The sequence below is a fragment of the Seriola lalandi genome, unplaced genomic scaffold (assembly GCF_002814215.2).
Source record: "Seriola lalandi dorsalis isolate HSWRI2012SDOR001 ecotype SW California unplaced genomic scaffold, Sedor1 jcf7180002054642, whole genome shotgun sequence".
In the NCBI taxonomy this organism is placed as follows: Eukaryota; Metazoa; Chordata; class Actinopteri; order Carangiformes; family Carangidae; genus Seriola; species Seriola lalandi.
In genome coordinates, this window is record NW_019525195.1 from 400,792 (window position 1) to 418,798 (window position 18,007).

The following is an 18,007-nucleotide window of genomic DNA, read 5'->3' on the forward strand; positions in this document are numbered from 1 at the left end:
ATATACCCCTCATAACTTCTCTTCTTATTGACCCAAGTTCAGACAATTTGTGACAGATGCAGAAATTTTAGGAAAGCTGCTTCTCCTGTGGAGAGAAGCTTTGATCACTTGTTGATTTCACTGAGTTAATCTTTTTCAGTGATGAAGGGACAGTGCAGGTGACAGGATCAGACAGGTAAATCTGTCACAGTGGATCTATTTATTATAGAACCTGATGTCTGACTAAGCATGGGGAAGGTCTTTTTTTGTATTTTAGGCTCAGTTTGTTTTTGTTTCAAGTGTGTGTGTGTGTGTGTGTGTGTGTGTCTCTTACTCTTTTATAGTGGTCACATTTCTACACCTTTAGTGGTCAGAGGTGTTACATCCATGTTGGCAAAACGTGGTAGAGCTGCAGAGCCTTCGATGAATAAAATTCCTCCCTGTGCAGAACATCACCACTCATGCTGTATTTAACTTCACTCTGCCAATTCATTCTCGTTTATTGAAGATGTAATTGTCCACTGGGTCATATTAACTGATTAGTTTCTGGTAAGACATCATGCTGATAGAGGGATTAATTGCAGCAGTTCTCCGTCTGTCTTTATACACCCTTGAGGAGAGTTGGAGCTTAACCACGAAGTAAAAAAAAAAAAAAATGGATGAGCCTCTCATTTCAAGGTAACAAATCTGGAGCCTGAGTGCTGCTCTGCCTAATTATGATAACATCCTACATCAAATAGTTGTAATTAAAAGGTTTTTGATGTGCAGCTCAACTGAAGTAGCAGCGGTGAATGGGATATTTTTGTCTTTAAGGATACAAGTGGCTGCGACCCTGCATGAATGCAAGCTTTTGGGGGTAAACATGTTGCGACATAAAGCGCATGAACCACTTTGCTATAACAACATGGAGACATCGCTGTGGATACAGGTTTTTAACGTTATAATTTTTCAACAAGAGACAACATGACAAGGCTGAGAGTGGTTGTTACTTTGCCTTGATGAACGCAGCAACACAGCTTCACTGTGTCAACTGCACGATTGTTTTTCTGTCTGAAGGGCTTGGTAGACATGCCCAGACGCACATTCATATTTGCCTTCTGTTCTTAATATTTGGAGTTGTTGATTATATTCAACCGTCACTGAAGTTCAGGTCAACCAATATTAATATGAAACATTTAATCCAGTCATTTAGATTTCTGTAATAAATAATTAAATAAGAAATTTAATTTAAACTTTTAGATTTATTTGTCAATTGGATTTTTAATATATATTTTAATTTCCAGTGGTCTGACAAGTTTAGTTACTACTTTATTTATTTACTCCAGTCTATGCTGAGTGAATGAAAAATGGAAACACTTTTGATAAGTCTTACCACTATTTGAACAAAAAAAATGAATTGTCCCTGATCAGAGGCCTGAGCCTAGAGTTTATAAGTATCAATACCATCTGTAGAGCCCTCCTGCTTTTTTGCAAATTTGCCAGTTTTATTCCTTAAACAGACCACTGCTTGCAAAGCTGTGATCTCCATCCACCGTCAGACATTGTTTATTCAGAGGAAATGTCTGACAAGCATAATAGCCATGCCAGTAGTCGAGCAGTGCCTGATCTGATCAAGGTCTAAATCCGTCAGACTGCAGTGTTGTTACTTGGTAAAGCTGGCTGCATGATAGCTAGAGGTTGGGCAATACATTGGTGCAGACTCTAGATAAGATAAGGTGATTGTTGAGAGCACACTGGTGCATAGCGTATTTGGACAGTAGTGGGACATGAAACTGTGAGTCTCTGCATTCATCCGGTCTGTGTCTGGTTTAGTTTGACAGAGTTTGTCAGTCAGTGGGTGAAGCGCTGGAGCAACCATGTTAGCACCAGGGCTCTCAGTACAGTATAGTACGCTTTGTAACTTAAAATGGAGCATTTAATTCGGCAATTTTTGAGTATATTTGAAAGTTTTGAGGAAGTTTTATTGTGGTCATTTAAGAGTTTAGATTTTTGAGCTAGTGTTCTTCTTAACTCTTTTCATTTTAAGGCACAGAGCAGCACTGCACATTGCCTGTCAAAGACCCCTGTAGTCCTGCTAGGGTGGGCCAGGTTCATTATACCCTCGGGTCAGGCCCGCCCTCCTCAGAGCAGTTCTACTAATAACAGGAAACATGGCCATTGCTGCAGATGCTAATGAGCAGCTGCCCAGCGCTTGAGACAGCCTGATTACAGCAGGAGAGTATAGTTAGCATGCAGAACAGCTCTGAAACATCAGATGAGACTTGAGCCATATGCTAGCTGTGCTTATGCTAGCTGTGCTTCACAAACTGCAAGTAAAGAGGAATATCTCCAGTTGAAAGGCTCCAGGGAGACGTGTTTGTGTGTATACACTCTTAATTGTGTTTGTTTGACTCTCATCAGAAAAGAGATGCCATTAATCATGCATAGTTTATGCTTTGATAACACCAAGATGCACTTTCAACCCCAGATTGAACTGAGGTGTTTGTTTTGCAACTGCAGCAACAGCTCAACAGGCTCCATCATGTCCCCGGAGAGTGAGGTAAACTTGTGATAACAGTCAGCACTGTTGTAATATCATTATTGTTATTATAGCTGATTGCAGAGTCTCAGTGCTGAGTCAGCAGCAGCTCAATGGGAAGACTGAGATTTAACTCTGAATATTCACAGCTAACACAGCCTGGTACTTCTCACTGCGGTCACTACAACAGCGTTAGTCAGGAAGGAAATGAGTTGTGGGCTTTTTCAAAAGTATCACAGTGTTCTGCTGCTCCTCCACACTGAGAGGGAGTAGTGAAGCTGGATCAGGCACCAGAGTCGGTTCTCTCCCTGATATGGACCCTCACCAGCCTTAAGTTCAGATGAAGCATTAAATGATGAAAAGACCCTCTAGTTTTAGAGGGATCTAGAAAAGGCAGGAGAGAAGGCCCTGTGCACATTTGGCTTCACTGCCTCACAGCGTGATTGTTGTTTTGCTTGCAGTTTCAGTTGCCACTTCGCCCTTCAAACCTGTACAAAACAGCATGCATCAATTTTCATTTATTTTATTTTTTGTAATACTGTAAGTTAAAGGGTTTTGATAAAATGTCACTGCTGCATAACATCCTTGTTACACCTGTTGGCCTTTTCTTTTTCTGGCCTGGCATGAAAGGGAGAGATGACGTCTATTCGCTGCCTTTTGGTCCAGATATGTAGTGACTGTGTGATATATTCATGATCACTGAAATTTTATGTTCTGTTCTGTTTTTTTTTTTTAATTTAACCTTGATCATATTGATGAAAGCTCCTTGCAGCCTCAGTTGTCAGTTGTAATTTGAGGCCTGGCTTTGCTTCAAAAGAATGGTGCTTCTGCAGCCAGCATGTGTTTTCTATCAAAGTGTCGGACATGTTACTCCAGTAACTATTGTTCCACGGATTGCCCAATGTGTTCTTTGTAGTCCCAAACACTTTGAGACTATGTTGTTTGCTTCAACATTAACCTTTTTTTAATCTTCTTACAGGATCCTTTCTAGTCAGTGGGATGTTAGAGCTCTGGAAGCAGGACCAGGACTGACTGAAGGAGCATGGTGAAACACCAACCCCTCCAGGTCTATGAGCGCCAGCTGTGTTTGTCATGTATCACTGGGATCTATGGTTGCCGCTGGAAACGCTATCAACGTTCCCATGATGACACCACCAAGGTGAGAGGCTTAGAAAACCTCTTTTGTGGATGAAGTAAACCAATCAAAATTGCACTACATCTGGCTGTCAGTGATTTTAAAAGAAAAACAAACCCATATGGCTGTTTTTGCAGAATATGCTGATTGTCTGACATAGTATAACATATTGCTCAGAGTGAAAAATAGAGTATATGTGTAGGATGGTCACTAGAGAATACATGTCAGTCATGTGTGCCTTCAGCAGCTGATATGTTAATGCACCAAAGAATGACATTTGACTGACCTTGCAGCATCATATGTCTAAATCCTCCACATCTTACAGATTCATTCAGCTTTTTCATTTTGGAGATTGTAGATAACCTTTTTGTCTGTGGTGAAAACCCTTTTCAGGGTTTGATATGTGTAATATGTAGAAAACACTGTTACACAAAGGAGTAGGAAGCAGTTGAGACTCTCCTTTTTGTCATTGATTATCTCATGAGATAATTATAAGATGTACACACTCATATGTGCACATGTGCTCATATCAGGTTGGAGCGATAACTGCACAGCTGTTCTGAGAGAGCTATTCATTTTTACCAGAGATTTTAGTTTTCCTTGTCTGGTGTGTATGTTCCAATGACCCCACATCCCAAAGAAAATCATCACATTACACTTCTTGATTTTCAGCTGCTCAATTTAGAAGCTATTACTGTAGCTGTTACATTAATGTGACTCTTTTCACAGCTCTGAATAAGAACGTGGCTGTGTGGGAAGTGATACACAGTACTGTTCCTGAATCTATTACTAAGGGGGGAAAAAAACAGAAAACCCATTGAAAGCTGTAGTCTACAGTCTGTTTGGCATCCACAGCAGTGTGCTCTTACACATCATGGTCTCTAAATACCCTACACTGATGTTTGTCTTTCAACATTGATTTACAAAGTACAATTATCTTTGACCAAATATGACCTTCCTGGCTTATCCGCCATTCAGTAACCTTGAGCTTTTCCACCTAGAGGCTCATTCCAAAATTACATCACAAATACTCCACTGTTTCTAGTCTGGAATAATTTTAAATTAGTTAAAAATAGTCAGTATTTATTTATTTGTGTGTGTTTGAGTATGTGTGTGTCTGTGTATTAGTATATTTAGTATAGAGCCTGGAAGTTGTTTGTTGTGTTCTGTATAGGGGTCACATTTATTGTTGTCTGAGAAGACTTCAAGATAATGAAAGGTTATGAGAGTTGCATATTTGGCATCTAAATTATTTTATGTATTTAAATTATGCAGCTTTTTATTGAATGTTTTATCATTTTAACACTTTTTGTAGCTACAAAAATTCAGCTGATGTGTGTAACCAGAACCGTCAAATGCAACCCCAAACCAAAGAATATTGCAGTGCATGTTTTCTAGTATTAAGCACATGCCAGGTTAAGTATCACGGCCTACACAGGACGAGCCATGTGTCCTGACCTTTCCCTTAATCTCTTCTGTTCTGTAGTTAGGAGGGACACACAAGTTATGTTGCTGCAACAAAGTCAGACACACAGCGTATAACGATGTTGCGCACAGACACAAGGTTGGATGATTTATTTATGCCCACATACCATTCTGTAGACAAGCAGAAACCTTGGACACACACACACAATAGACTCATGTCACTCAGAACACACATGGATGTACCAAAGAAAATATATAGGGTACATGAACCTTACATGAGACGTTTAAACACAACACAGGCAGGTAAGGGGAATTATCACTGGTAGCACTTGGATCAAGCATAGCAGAACTAAATAAAGATATATTGATTCCCCCCCCCCCCCTTGTTTGCAGGAAACTGGACACCTTGTAGCTCTGTTTCCTGTTGCAAGTGGTTGTCTTTCAGGCCAACTGACAGGATAGTGCAGAGTCAGCATCATTCGTTCACAGTGCTCATCCTTTGTTTTGACTGTGTGCTGCTGGACAGCACTTGTCTTGATCCAAGTGTAAGAAGCTCACATTCTGGCACATACCCTCTGCAGGCTGCAGTTGATTCAATATATTTCCCCCCTCAACATTCTTTTAACATGTTCACATCATGAGGGGAGAGAACTGAAAACAGATTGAGTCACTACTAAGAGTGCAGATTTGTCCTGGGGCCGTCAGTAGAGATGTGTAATCCGATTTTTATTTGTCTGTTTTTATTTGCTAGAAGCAGATAGTTGTCATTTCCATTGGGAATGCTACCCAGCACAGGTCAAGGTGATGTTATATAAGACTGCATCTTTAACAAACCAAGTAAACAAACTGTGACCAATCAAGGGCAGGTATCGGCTACATGTAACTGGACCTGAGCGAATCACAGAAGCGTGAGAACTGAGAATCTCATGTTGAAACAATTGTAGACTCATTCATAATCCACAAGCAGATCGTGCCGTTTCTCTCCTTTTTCATCTTTGTTCACTGTAATGAGCTGTTCAGGCTGACTGGCTGTCTCAGTGAAGCTGCTTCTGTCTGTTCAAGGTGCTTTGTAGGAAGACATCCCACGTCATGCAGTGCAAGCCGATCTGGCCTCTCAGTAATAATTGAAAGTATTTCCATTTAGCCACTCATTACCATTCGGTCACACAAAGGCCTCAAAAATAGAAACAAAGCTGCTCCGGCATCATTTGTCAGTGATCTTTGGGTCTTCATTTGCCCTGGACTGTGAAGTATTGGACAAGGCAGACAATGTGGTTACTTAGAGCCAGCAGTTACACTTCCTTGGTAGCAGGAGTTATGGTGACTCCACAAAGTGCTGTATTGTCGTTTCATTGACTTTGTATAGCAGCAGTTTAAACGGCAGGAGAATATGAAATCAAATGAGCAGTATTCAAAATTTGAAGATATGTTCTTGTTAAATGACTCCCTCCTCTATCCCCTGAAATTTTACGTTCTTTTTTTTAGGACCAACGACTTGTATTTATTTTAATGGACATAAAGGTTTTCCAGCATTTTGTGTGTCTGATCACATACTTGTCCTCTCATTTTCCCACTAGCTGTCAGACTGAAAGGTCATGAGCTTCAATATATCAGATGTGAGGTGATTCAGTGATGAGGGTGTGATGGTTAGTGATGTGTTTAATGTAGAAAATGGTCACAGTAATCATAGGGATTTTGGCGTGGCAAGTAACAGGGTGGGATGACTCCCTGTTGACCTCAGTTTGTGTCAAAAAAAAAAAGAGATTGGATTATATTCTTTCAATAAAAGTCCTTTCTTTTTAACTGAAGCTCGGTATTTAGATTTACACGCTTAATAAAACCATAAATCATATATCCACAACATATTTACAATAGGAGTTTGCATGTTCTCCCTGTGCCCCACGCCCCCCCAGGGATAAGCAGAATAGATAATGGATGAATGGGTAGATATTTACAATAGGGTTTGTTCCTGAAATACATGGGAAAAACCTTGTTCTCTCAAACTGTTTTCAACGTAGTTTCCCACTCTCTCCACCCTGACAATGACAGTTCATCATCACAGTAAATATTCACTATCAGAAGCCATGAGTCAAGATCTGTTTGTGAATCAGTCATAGATTTTTAATGAGTGAGTCGTCCTGATGTAGTAAACCTGTCACAGTATGCTGGGGGAAAAAAGAATGTCAGGCATGGTCAAACTAAAATAATTTCATTTCTTTGAACACGATGTAGTCTGTGATTTAAGTTAAAAGTTAAGTTACAGTATTTTGCTTAGTTGAGATGTTAACAGATAGAATAGTTGATTAATTGATTAGTCAATCAACAGCAAAGTAAGCAGCAACTTTTTGTTAATCAGTTAATCAGTTTATTGTTTTTGTCCTATGTGATGGTAAACTGAAGTGTTGGTTAGAGGCTCAGACAAAACAGGATTTGAAGACGTCAGCATGGGCTTGTGATCAGGTTTTTTCTTTTACTATATTCTGACGTTAGGTAAACAAAACTATTAATAGATTAATCAAAAAAATAATCAGCAGATTAATAGATAAAGAAAATAATCATTAGTTTTAGCCTTGTGCTTCTCTGACAATAATATGAAACGGTTACTAATGATTAGTGATTGATCTTGTCTTTTTGACAGTAGAGATTGTGGTCTGCTGATGTCAAGCAGTAAACACTTGCATGTTCCAGAGAGAGAAACCAAGGCCTTGAAAGATGAAGGATTTATTTGTACCTTCCCTATATTCTCAGTACACAGCAGGTTGTCAACTTCACAAACTATGTTGAAACTAAAATCAGCCACTTGTTAACACCTAAGCGCTGACTAAGATGGTCACTGATTGACGTATTTATTTTATCTGCTGTGATTACAAAAGCCCCAAGGTACTTCATATGTGGCTGTTGAGCTTTGTGAGGCATGTAGCATGATTTGAGGTATTATATGTATCTATTCATTTTAGCATAATGGGGGAATATGTCTAAAAATATGGAGTAAAAAGGAGGTTCAGTTCAGTATTGTTTGTTATATTTTTCATTTTTCAGGACCTCCTGTGTATTTTTGCAGACACTTTTACATCTGGTGCATTTCTCTGGTGGTATAGTCGCAATATAAAGCAGTGCACACCCAGTGTGAAATGCCAGGGACTTATCGGGATATGCTCAGGAATGTGACAAGGGACCGAGGTGTTAAGTCTAGTGAAGATAGAGGCAGAGAGAGAGAGAGGCATGAATTAGTAGCTATAGCAGCTTTGCCTTGTTTTCTGCTTCCTCTCCCACATTTACATTAGCTTACAAGTTCATTCACACAAACCAACATGTTTGTGTTGGTTTGTATGTGACTATATTCATCTTTGACAACAAGTTCATTCAGGACCCTCCCACACCATATTTTCTCTGCACAGCGTTGGCATGTTAGATGACAGCATACTGAGCCAAGCTGCCATGCCTAATTGAATACATCATTTAATTGTGTGTTAACTATATAGTTGCTGATCTGACCAGAAATCATCTAATAAATGTAATTTAGGATGTGTATATGCTGAATGTTGAGTGTGTGTATTTTGGTAGAGGAAACCCTAATATTAGCTGTCAAAACATACTAGTATAGCTGGAAAATGTGAATAGATAACAGTAGATTACAGTACTGTAACCCACAGAAACTACAATTCCCAGAGTTATATCCCAGCCAGAGACACATAATCATCTGAGCACACAACGTGTTGTGAAATTGTCCTTGTTATATTGTTGTAGACAAGTGCTGCCAACTTTCACTGTCACTGCACACAGTGGCATACTGTACATGATACAAGGACAGCTTGACATTACATTTGAGTTTATGCTGTAGTTCTACAAAAGAATGCTGTGGTAGAAATGTGTGCAGTTATTATTATACTAGTAATCCATATGCCTGCCTGTATGATTTATAGGCTGTCAGGCTGTTTTCTTTCCCTGTGCGTTGCTGTTAAGGGGGTCAGAATTGAGCACAGAAGGCTCGTTTGTTGTAGCTGTATTTGTAAAAATCTATTTATAATTTATTCATAATTTATTTAATGTATACACAGTGATACACAACTTAACTTGTGAATCTGCAGAATGACTATTTTTGTTTGGTGAATGTATGTATGTGTGTATTTATTTATTTCTTTTTAATAGCTTTTCAAGAACATTACATCCTGGTTCCATAATGGCTCCAGTTTGACTTGCAAATCGGATGCAAATCAGAATAGATAGTATTACATGACATTACAAGGCCATATGCTTTGTTTAAATAGTATTACATTTCTTATGTGAATCTAAGTAAGCGAGCATGCCCATGCATGCATGTACTGTGCAGAAGAGCAGCAGCTGAGCATGAGTAATAACCCTTTTGTGGATACGACACTTTAATTGTTGCCTAGATCCTGTTTGACATATTGAGGCATTCATGGAGGGAAAAGAGAGAGCACATGGATCGTTCAGTCATGCTGGCATTATCAATAGGAGTTGTGCACATAGGGAAAACAGGGCAAATGAATAGCAGAAAACCACTGTACCCTTTATAAAATCAACATTATGGAGTGATGCCTAATGCTACTGTGACCTTTGATTTGACCATGTTCTGTGCATGGCTCATTTTCCTGGTTTGATGGGGGCTGTTCCAAAGAACCGCACAGAAACAAACGCCAGCAAATCTGCATAAAAATGTTACTTTAGCATAAAGTATATCTCTTCTACAGTAAATTGGTATAGTAAACTTCACCCCCATAACACTCCAAATGACCTTCACCCGACACAAGACAAGGATATTTACTATGCTTATGACAAATGACCATCAGGGCTGCAGATAGCTTGATGGTGTCAACTCAACAAGAAGATCAGCGATGGTATCAAAAAGGTCTCAGAGAATTATGTCAGACATTTTAAACTAAACTTTACAAGATTATTATTTTAGACGGATAAAAACAATCCAATGAACATATCTAATAAATATGTAATTGGCTGCTTCTGTTGCTTCTGTACCAGATCTACTGTGAGCCATTAAAAGTCGAGACAAATAAATAGAAATAAAAATCAAGCGCAAATCCACTAAGGGAAACAGAAGGGTAAAACGGTGTTGACTGCTATTGCAGTGTTGCTCTTCTGTCCTGTGCTATGGTGGTCCACAGCTCCTGTAAAGTTAGTTTACTATTAAAGTGGCTCAATACCCATTTCTGAAAAAGGGCCAGCGTTTTCTGCTTCTTTCCCCTTCTTGTTTTCCAAGAATGTTCAATCACTGACGCACTTTCCTCTGACGCAGTGCTGAGTCAGCAACGATATATACTTTATAGTAACTGGAAAGTGCTGTAAATCATTCGTACATAAATTCCTAATGCAAAGAGGCAAAGTGGAAATGAAGGATTTTATGGATTGTCCTTTTTTTGTGTTTTAATGAGTGTTTACATGACATTTGCCTTGATCCATTTACTACTTTATTTTCAGCAGGGAAGTGTGTTCTATAAGACTAAGTCTGTGACTTCCATCCTTTTCCAAATTTACAGTTTAGGAAGCAAATTAGTGACTATTGTAGCTGTTTAGACTGCGTTTCTCAGAACAGCTACAAAAAGGGTCATTGATGATTTTGAAAAGTCATTCTAATATTTTTAATTACACTTCATCTACATAATTTGATTTGAATTAAAGCTAATTCAATAGCTCTGAATTTTCCCAAGGAGAGCTTTGTCCTCTTTGTCTTCTATGATTTCTCCAAGGGGTGAACAGCGTAACACAAGTCAGAGTAATTATCAGAACAAATGGATGACCGTTAGCACACACTGCACTTCAGCAACAGTCTAATTGTCAGAGGTTGTGATTTTCTGATAGATTCCTGTTGCCGCACTATCAGTCTGTGCCATGGGGTGTTGCGCCCAAATAAAATGCCAGCCATGCAGAATGTTAATGTGGTATCACCAGGGCAGGCCAAGTCATGTCAGGCTAGACAAGCTCTGCTGCTGAGTTGGCTGGGAAACAGGAAGAGAGAACATCAGGCCCAACGGGGTGTTTAAATCATCAGTAACTGAGAAATGTCAGGTTTTCTTTTGAGCTTTTTTTTTTTAATCTCGGATTTTGATAAATTAAAACTAAAAGCCAGAACCTTTAGTAAGTTAAATAAACCATCTAAAATATCCACACCACAAGACCAGAGAGCTGTACTAATACACTGTACTGTACGTACTATACTGTGGTTGAAACACAAGGTTTTCTCTCCTACAAACAGATTTAGATTCATCCATCGATAACAGTTGCCTTCTTGTCATATTCAGGCCACTATAGTTGTGTAAGTTAATGATGAATAATAAAATTCCATCTGTAGAATTAGATCTCTGAAATGACATATGAGACAGTTTATTAGATGATCAGATTAACCACAACAACGATTTCACCGCACCATCACAGTTCTCTCAGGGACCTATCAGGTCGCATCCATCATAATCCAGAGGGGAGGAGGGGGTGGAGGAGTGAGGGAATGAGGGGGGGGTTTAACAATGTCACCTCTCAGGAGCAAGGTCGGATTTCCCAGGTGTTTCCAGGTACTCATTACGGACCATGGGAGCCAGGGTCGGTTCTCTGTCATCAGTGAGCAGAGCTGCCTGTCACAGAGACCCTGGCAACCTTTCTGCTACTGGGATTGATTTGTTGTCCTCCTTCATTTGTCCTCAGTCATTTCCTTGTTCCTTGTTGTAAAGACACACCATTAGCAGCCTGTTATTATTTGGATGGTGCCCATATTACTCTTCTTACATAATGAAGTATTTTTTCGTACACTTCTGAAATGTACTTTAAAAGCCATATCCAAATATGAGAGAGTATTGAATCAGCAACTGATCAGTCATGCCATAAAACCATGCCCATAAATTAAATGATGCATCTTTATACCATCATGATTTCCCATAAATTAGTCTGATCCACGTCTGAATTGTGAGGCGTGGGAAAGCTCTTAAAACGAGCTTCGGATAGTGGACTTTATTTATGATTTGAAAACATTAAGTCCATATTAAACATTTGAAAAACTTTTGTATTTAGTCAAAACAAAAACAAAAACAAAACAAAGTGAGAATGAGGCCAGATATAAACAGGTCAGGCAGGCTGTCTCACTTGTGTGTCGCATCAGCAGGTCCAGGTGATAATAATCTGATCCTTGGCACACACACACAACAATGGTGCATTCAAGGTGACTGTTTAACTGAGTCTTTACCGCGACACTACGGTGTAGATAATGCACACACATACAGGTGATTTGACATAATTAGGCAGCAGTTAACAAATATGGATTAATCTATTGTTTGTTCTCGTTTAAAAAAAAAAAAAAAATGACCACCAGTCCAAAGATATTCAATTCGCACATTTAGAACATACAAAGCAAATCCTCACGTTTGAGGAGCTGGGACCAGTAATTGTTAGATATTTCTACTTTGATTTGTCAATTATCAAAATGCTGATCAATTAATGGGATAACTGACAAAAGATTTTTGAGCTAAACACTATATTGATATAATGAAAATACGCCATTTCTCTTTATGCAAATGTGTGCACACATTTTGCCAAATGTCTTCGGCCTTCATAAATACATGCTAAACACTTGACCTCTATAATGACGACACTATCACAGTTGACCTACTGTATAACATTGTCTAAAGATGAGGTTTTCTGAGCAAGCCTGAATACTCCTTTTATCTAACAATGCAATCAAAATATGTGTGTTATCTTTTCATACCCGTTCACTTCATATGTTCACAGCTGATAAAGTCCTGCTCTTTAACCGAGAGATGTTATTCTGTTAACATTGTATGTGTACATGGTGACTAAAGGGTTGTCACCAGCATGGCTGCTGCTCGGGTTCTCTTGAGTGCACTGAGTCGTCTTTAAATAATGAGCACTTTTCTGTGCTTCACCAAAAAGCTCAAAAGGTTCTTGTCTGGGTCAAATGTGTAGATGGATTTAAAGTGCACTGAAGAAGATAGAAATGTCTGTCATTACGCACATACCTTCTCGAGAACGGTCTCAGTGTGTGTTTCTGTCTGTCCATTTCTGAAGATGTAGCCAGTTTAATATTTGCCAGGGTACAAGAGTGCATGACAGATGAGGACAGTAATTAGTCAGCTTACGTGTGAAGTTATTAAAAGTAATTCTTTGATAATGAGCAAAGTGTATGAGGGAATACTCTCTGCAAAGGTCAGCAGCCAGGTTAGCACCATGTGACCAAAGTAGATAAGTTTGTATAAAGTTTAATTGTAATTAACTCTGCTGGTGTCTGAAAAGTTGAAGTTGTGCTTGTTAGTGCAATAAGTTTACACTGTACGTGTGTGGGAGGGTTTTGAATAAAAATAATAGTATGTACAGTACCGGTGAAAAGTTTGGACACACTTTCCTATTCAGGAAACTTTTAACTCAAAGGATATGCTTTGAGTATTATCTAATGAGCTTAAGTCTTGTTTCTCTTTCAATTAAATATAGTGGAGACACATAAATAATCGATTGTGTTTGTATATATCTGTGTGTTTGCAGTGGGAGCTGCTGTGGTCCCTCATCCTCCTTTTTACCTTCTGCCTGCTGCTGGTCTGGTTCTACTTCTGGTGGGAGGCTCATAATGACTACAACGAATTCAACTGGTGAGTACACATCCAAACTGACTGTGCGTGTTGTCATGTCAAAACTTTGAGCCAGATGCCTGTCACCATATTGTTTTGGCTGTAAATAGATTCTATCCGTGCTTGTCGGCTTGTTGATTTCCTAAATCATCTGCTTAATCTGTGTCTAAGTAGAGACTGCCCAGCCCTCCACAGATTACACCATTATATAACAAAGAGTTAGCTTGCCAAACATTTCCTGTACTGTACATCACTCAGCCCCTGTGCCACATTGGTGTAAAAACTAATTTATGTGACTGAAAACATTATACTGGAAGATACCACAAGTAAGATTAATCTGTTTTCAAAATGCCACATACGATTTTCCATAAAGCAATATGTTTAAGTGTTTTTGTGAATGCTATAGTACAAAATGGTTACTGCTGTGTCCCATAATGCCACATACAACACACTGGTCTTTCTTGTGAACAGTCTCTCCCCTCCCCCTCTCCTCCTGCTCTCAAGGACCTCTACAATGTCACCTTTTCCTTTTATTATCATCCATTGCCTTCCATTACCTCCTGTCACATCCCTTTCCCACTGTAGTTTTTCTGTTATATCCCACTTCTCATTTCTCCTACATTTCACCTTTTTTAAATTGCCTTTTGCCTCACATCTTTTGCCGTGTGTATATTCTCCATTCCTTTTTTTTTTTTCTGTTCCCCAAACAGTCACCCCAGTCCAGTTTTATCAGCAATCTCACTATTGTGTTTTCTTTTTTATCTCTGGATGTCAGTTTTGGTGGGCAGACATTTGCCATTCCTTTTTAATAGGCAGTGGACAAATTTCCTGTTTTTTATGTGGGTCCCACAGATAATCAGAGAGATGATCCTGCCCTTGTGTGTTCTAGTGATTTAGCAGCAGGGAGTGTCCCAGTCCATCTGCAGTATAAATGTATTCACAAAGGGCTAGGAGCATCAGTGCTAAGTGACCCTGCTGTGGCTCTGTGCCACTGGAATCACTGATAAGGCTTTGAATGTAATTAGTGCTATAGGCCCTTGCTGCCATGTCAAACACCACACACACACACACACACACACACACACACACACACACACACACACACACACACACACACACATGCACGCTTATACACTTTGCTCTGCAGCTGTCAACCTTTTCATAACAAAACAAGTAACAAGTGCTGAATACTCTTATTGTTACTTTTACCGTCTGTCTCCCACAATGCAGCTCCTCCACAAGACAGAAACCAGCTGTCAATAATTTGCCACCCAACAATCGCATAATCTCTTTGGTCTGAGTTCTCCCTATAACCCAACAATAGTGTCTGCTGTCACTGGGGCTACTGTGTTTGTTGTGTCCGTTTTAGTTTTATTGCAAGAATAAAGCATTAAGCTCAAGGAACCTTGATGAGTGTCTGCCTGTAAGTCAGAGGCCTTTGTAGCACCAGTCAGCTTTTATTTTGTACAATATATGTCCTCGTTTTTTAACTGTACTCGTCTTGCAGATCCATTGCAAACTGATAATGCTGTAAAGTCACTCTTTACACCACTCACTCTCTCTATTTGTGAAAGGAAGTTTGCAAATAAGACTTTTTCAGGTTGTTACTGTTACTGTAATGAAATTTCATCCATTATACAAAATTAAGTAAAACTTGTAAGGCATTTACAATTTGGTTTGAAAGGAATTCAAAATGACAGATTATTATTTTAAAAGGTAATACAAAAACCTACACACATAAATTCAGTTCTGCCGAGCCGTCATATCAGTGATGATAAAATGCAGGTGAGCTCTCAAATGTTGAAAGACACCACTCCCTCTCTTGTTCCGGCAGGTTCCTCTACAACCGCTCTGGGGTGTGGAGCGATGGCACTGTTCCCATCCTGGCCACCACCGCTGCTGGCTTCACCTATATTGCATTTTTAATGGTCAGTCCCATGTCAAATATTCACTAAGGACGTGCTAAACATGTTGTGCTCTTGTTCAGGCAGCTTTTTATTTGTGTATATGTCAAGAAAAAAGTAGTCACATGTTGAAGCTGAACAAGTTAAGATCTGTGAGGCAGCAGACTTGTTTTTGAAAGTTGGACTCTTATTTGCATGTCTCTTGTTTGTTTGTTTTTTTTCAGGTTTTAGCGCTTTGCCACATTGCGCTTGGGCAACAATTAAATTTACACTGGCTCCATAAGGTAAGGTGCCAAATGTGAGACCAAGTGAGCGACTGTGTTTGTGTGAGTGTGTGTGGGTGGTGAAAACTTGGAAGGTAGAAAGAGGTGGGTGAGGTTTTTTATATCCATCTTTTTTTTTTTTTTTTTTTTTCTCCTGGTGTGTGTATGTGTGTTGGCAGTTGTGTATTTACACTTACCTGTTTGCTTAGTGCTTGCGTCTGTGTCCATTCATAGCCAATCAGCTGAACTTGTCCTGAACTCACAGTTGGGATCATGTTGTCCCAGGAGGCTTGTGAAAGCCCAGTAAATGACCTGCTTGAGAATACGATCAGCAAACCAAACACACGGACCAAACACTGCTTGAGGTGTGAAAGGGCTGGGAGCTATTCAGGGTTACTCTGTGGTGTGTGTGTGTGTGTGTGTGTGTGTGTGTGTGTGTGTGTGTGTGTGTGTGTGTGTGTGCATGCGTGTATGTATGTATCCAAAGTGACAGCCTCTCTGATTTTCTGCATCTTTCTCTCTCTGTCCACACAGATAGGAGTGACTGCTGCTCTGCTCACCACCATCATTGGGGTGATATCTGTCAATCAAACATGGGGACAAGAGTGGGATGTCATCCCTATCTCCCTGCAGGTCAGCAGACTGAAACATAGGAAAGCTTCAAAGCTGTTTTGGATGACTTGACATTACTCTTTTTTTTTTTTTTTTTTTTTTTAAGATGAATAATTAAAATTTAAAATAATTTGATAGTGAAGAGTCAGACAGAAAACAAAGGGAAGGAGAGAAAGGGGTCTGACATGCAACAAAAGCCCCAGGCAGGAAGCAAACCATGGATGTTGTGGTTATGTGGCATGTTCTGTAACCATTCAGCTACCAAGGGGCTCTGATATCACTCTTAATGACAAGTTTCAGTACAAAACTGAGTCTTGTGACACATGGAATGAAAGCAGACTTTTATTTCTACATAACAACATACACTTGGTTTGTGAGCACTGGATAAAATAAATGAGCTGCAACCACTTTTGCATCCAGGATCAACTGTTTAAAAACTCTGAGTACCTCTTTTCATTTCCATATAGAACAAAGTGTAATACACCTCATACACTGTAGTGACACCACACTCAATCTGCATTTATCCTGGTAAAAATTAGCAGCTAAACAATATGCAAGGAGTTGTGAGAAGTGCATAATTAGTGTGTCCCTGTGAGATTATTGCACCACCAGGAATGTGTGATTTGAAGTCTGCTAAAGTGCAATTAAAATTGAATGCCTCTGCAAATGATAGCTATTATCCCTGAATAGTGCTACCAGTGTCTTAACCCTAGATAATGTCTGTAATTCCATGCCTGTCTGTCGTCTTTATCTTTGTTTCTTTGTCATCTCTCTTTAACCCTGATTCTCCCTCCCTCCTCTCTCTCTTTCCCCTTTGTCTTCTATATCTTCTTTCTTTTTTTTCATCTCTTGCCTTCATCCTCTCCACCGTGTCACATCACTGCCCAGGCTACAGGTCCGTTCCTTCATATCGGGGCTCTTGCTGCGGTCACAGCACTGTCGTGGATTGTGGCTGGACAGGTCGCCCGTGCAGAAAAAACAAGTACGTTTAAGTTTGTAACACAGAATACGAGTTACTGTTACCTGATGTAAAAGTCTGTCTCACATACACACAAACACACACACACACACACACAGAGTTACAGGAAGAGTGGTGAATGATTAACACTATGTAGACAGAGGCCAGGACCTCCACCCAGGGTGTCGGAGATAACGAACATTCCTATGGGCTCATGTGATGTTTTCCAGCCAGGACACCTTGGATTGTTTTCTCCTCAAGTATGGGTTCTTTCTTGAGATTAGCAGCACTGTTAGTGTGTGTTTTAACTCTCACCACTAATTGTGTCTGTAGAAAAGAACAGGTGTGAATAGAGTTGAAAGTTGGTGTCATTTATATGCCATTTATTGTCCACTGGAGAAATTATAGCCATATATCAGTAGTATTTATTGTAAATGTCATGTCAGTCCCGTACATTGTTAACCCTCCAATGAGTTATATAACTGTCTTTTGGACATGACAGTTGCTACTGGGAGAGACATTTAAAACTAATAAAAGAGATATTCCGCTTCATTTTTTGGTTTTTGGTTGGTCTGCTTTTGGAGGTTTTGACAAGGTGGAAAGGGCCTGGCCG

The 18,007-nt window shown here is 39.5% G+C and overlaps 1 protein-coding gene across 2 annotated transcripts in view; it reads left to right on the forward strand.

The window, feature by feature from the left end:
- The window catches only part of gdpd5b (glycerophosphodiester phosphodiesterase domain containing 5b), a 43,041-nt gene that overhangs the window by 13,131 nt on the left and 11,903 nt on the right, over nt 1–18,007 (forward strand). For both annotated transcript variants that reach the window (XR_015438092.1, XM_023420473.2), the window contains exons 2-7: nt 3,477–3,656; nt 13,575–13,678; nt 15,492–15,585; nt 15,786–15,845; nt 16,359–16,457; nt 17,325–17,418. Coding sequence is in view for 1 of the 2 variants with exons in the window: in XM_023420473.2 (XP_023276241.1) it covers nt 3,540–3,656; nt 13,575–13,678; nt 15,492–15,585; nt 15,786–15,845; nt 16,359–16,457; nt 17,325–17,418 (568 nt within the window). In the remaining variant the exon portion in view is untranslated. The remainder of the gene's footprint in view (nt 1–3,476; nt 3,657–13,574; nt 13,679–15,491; nt 15,586–15,785; nt 15,846–16,358; nt 16,458–17,324; nt 17,419–18,007) is intronic.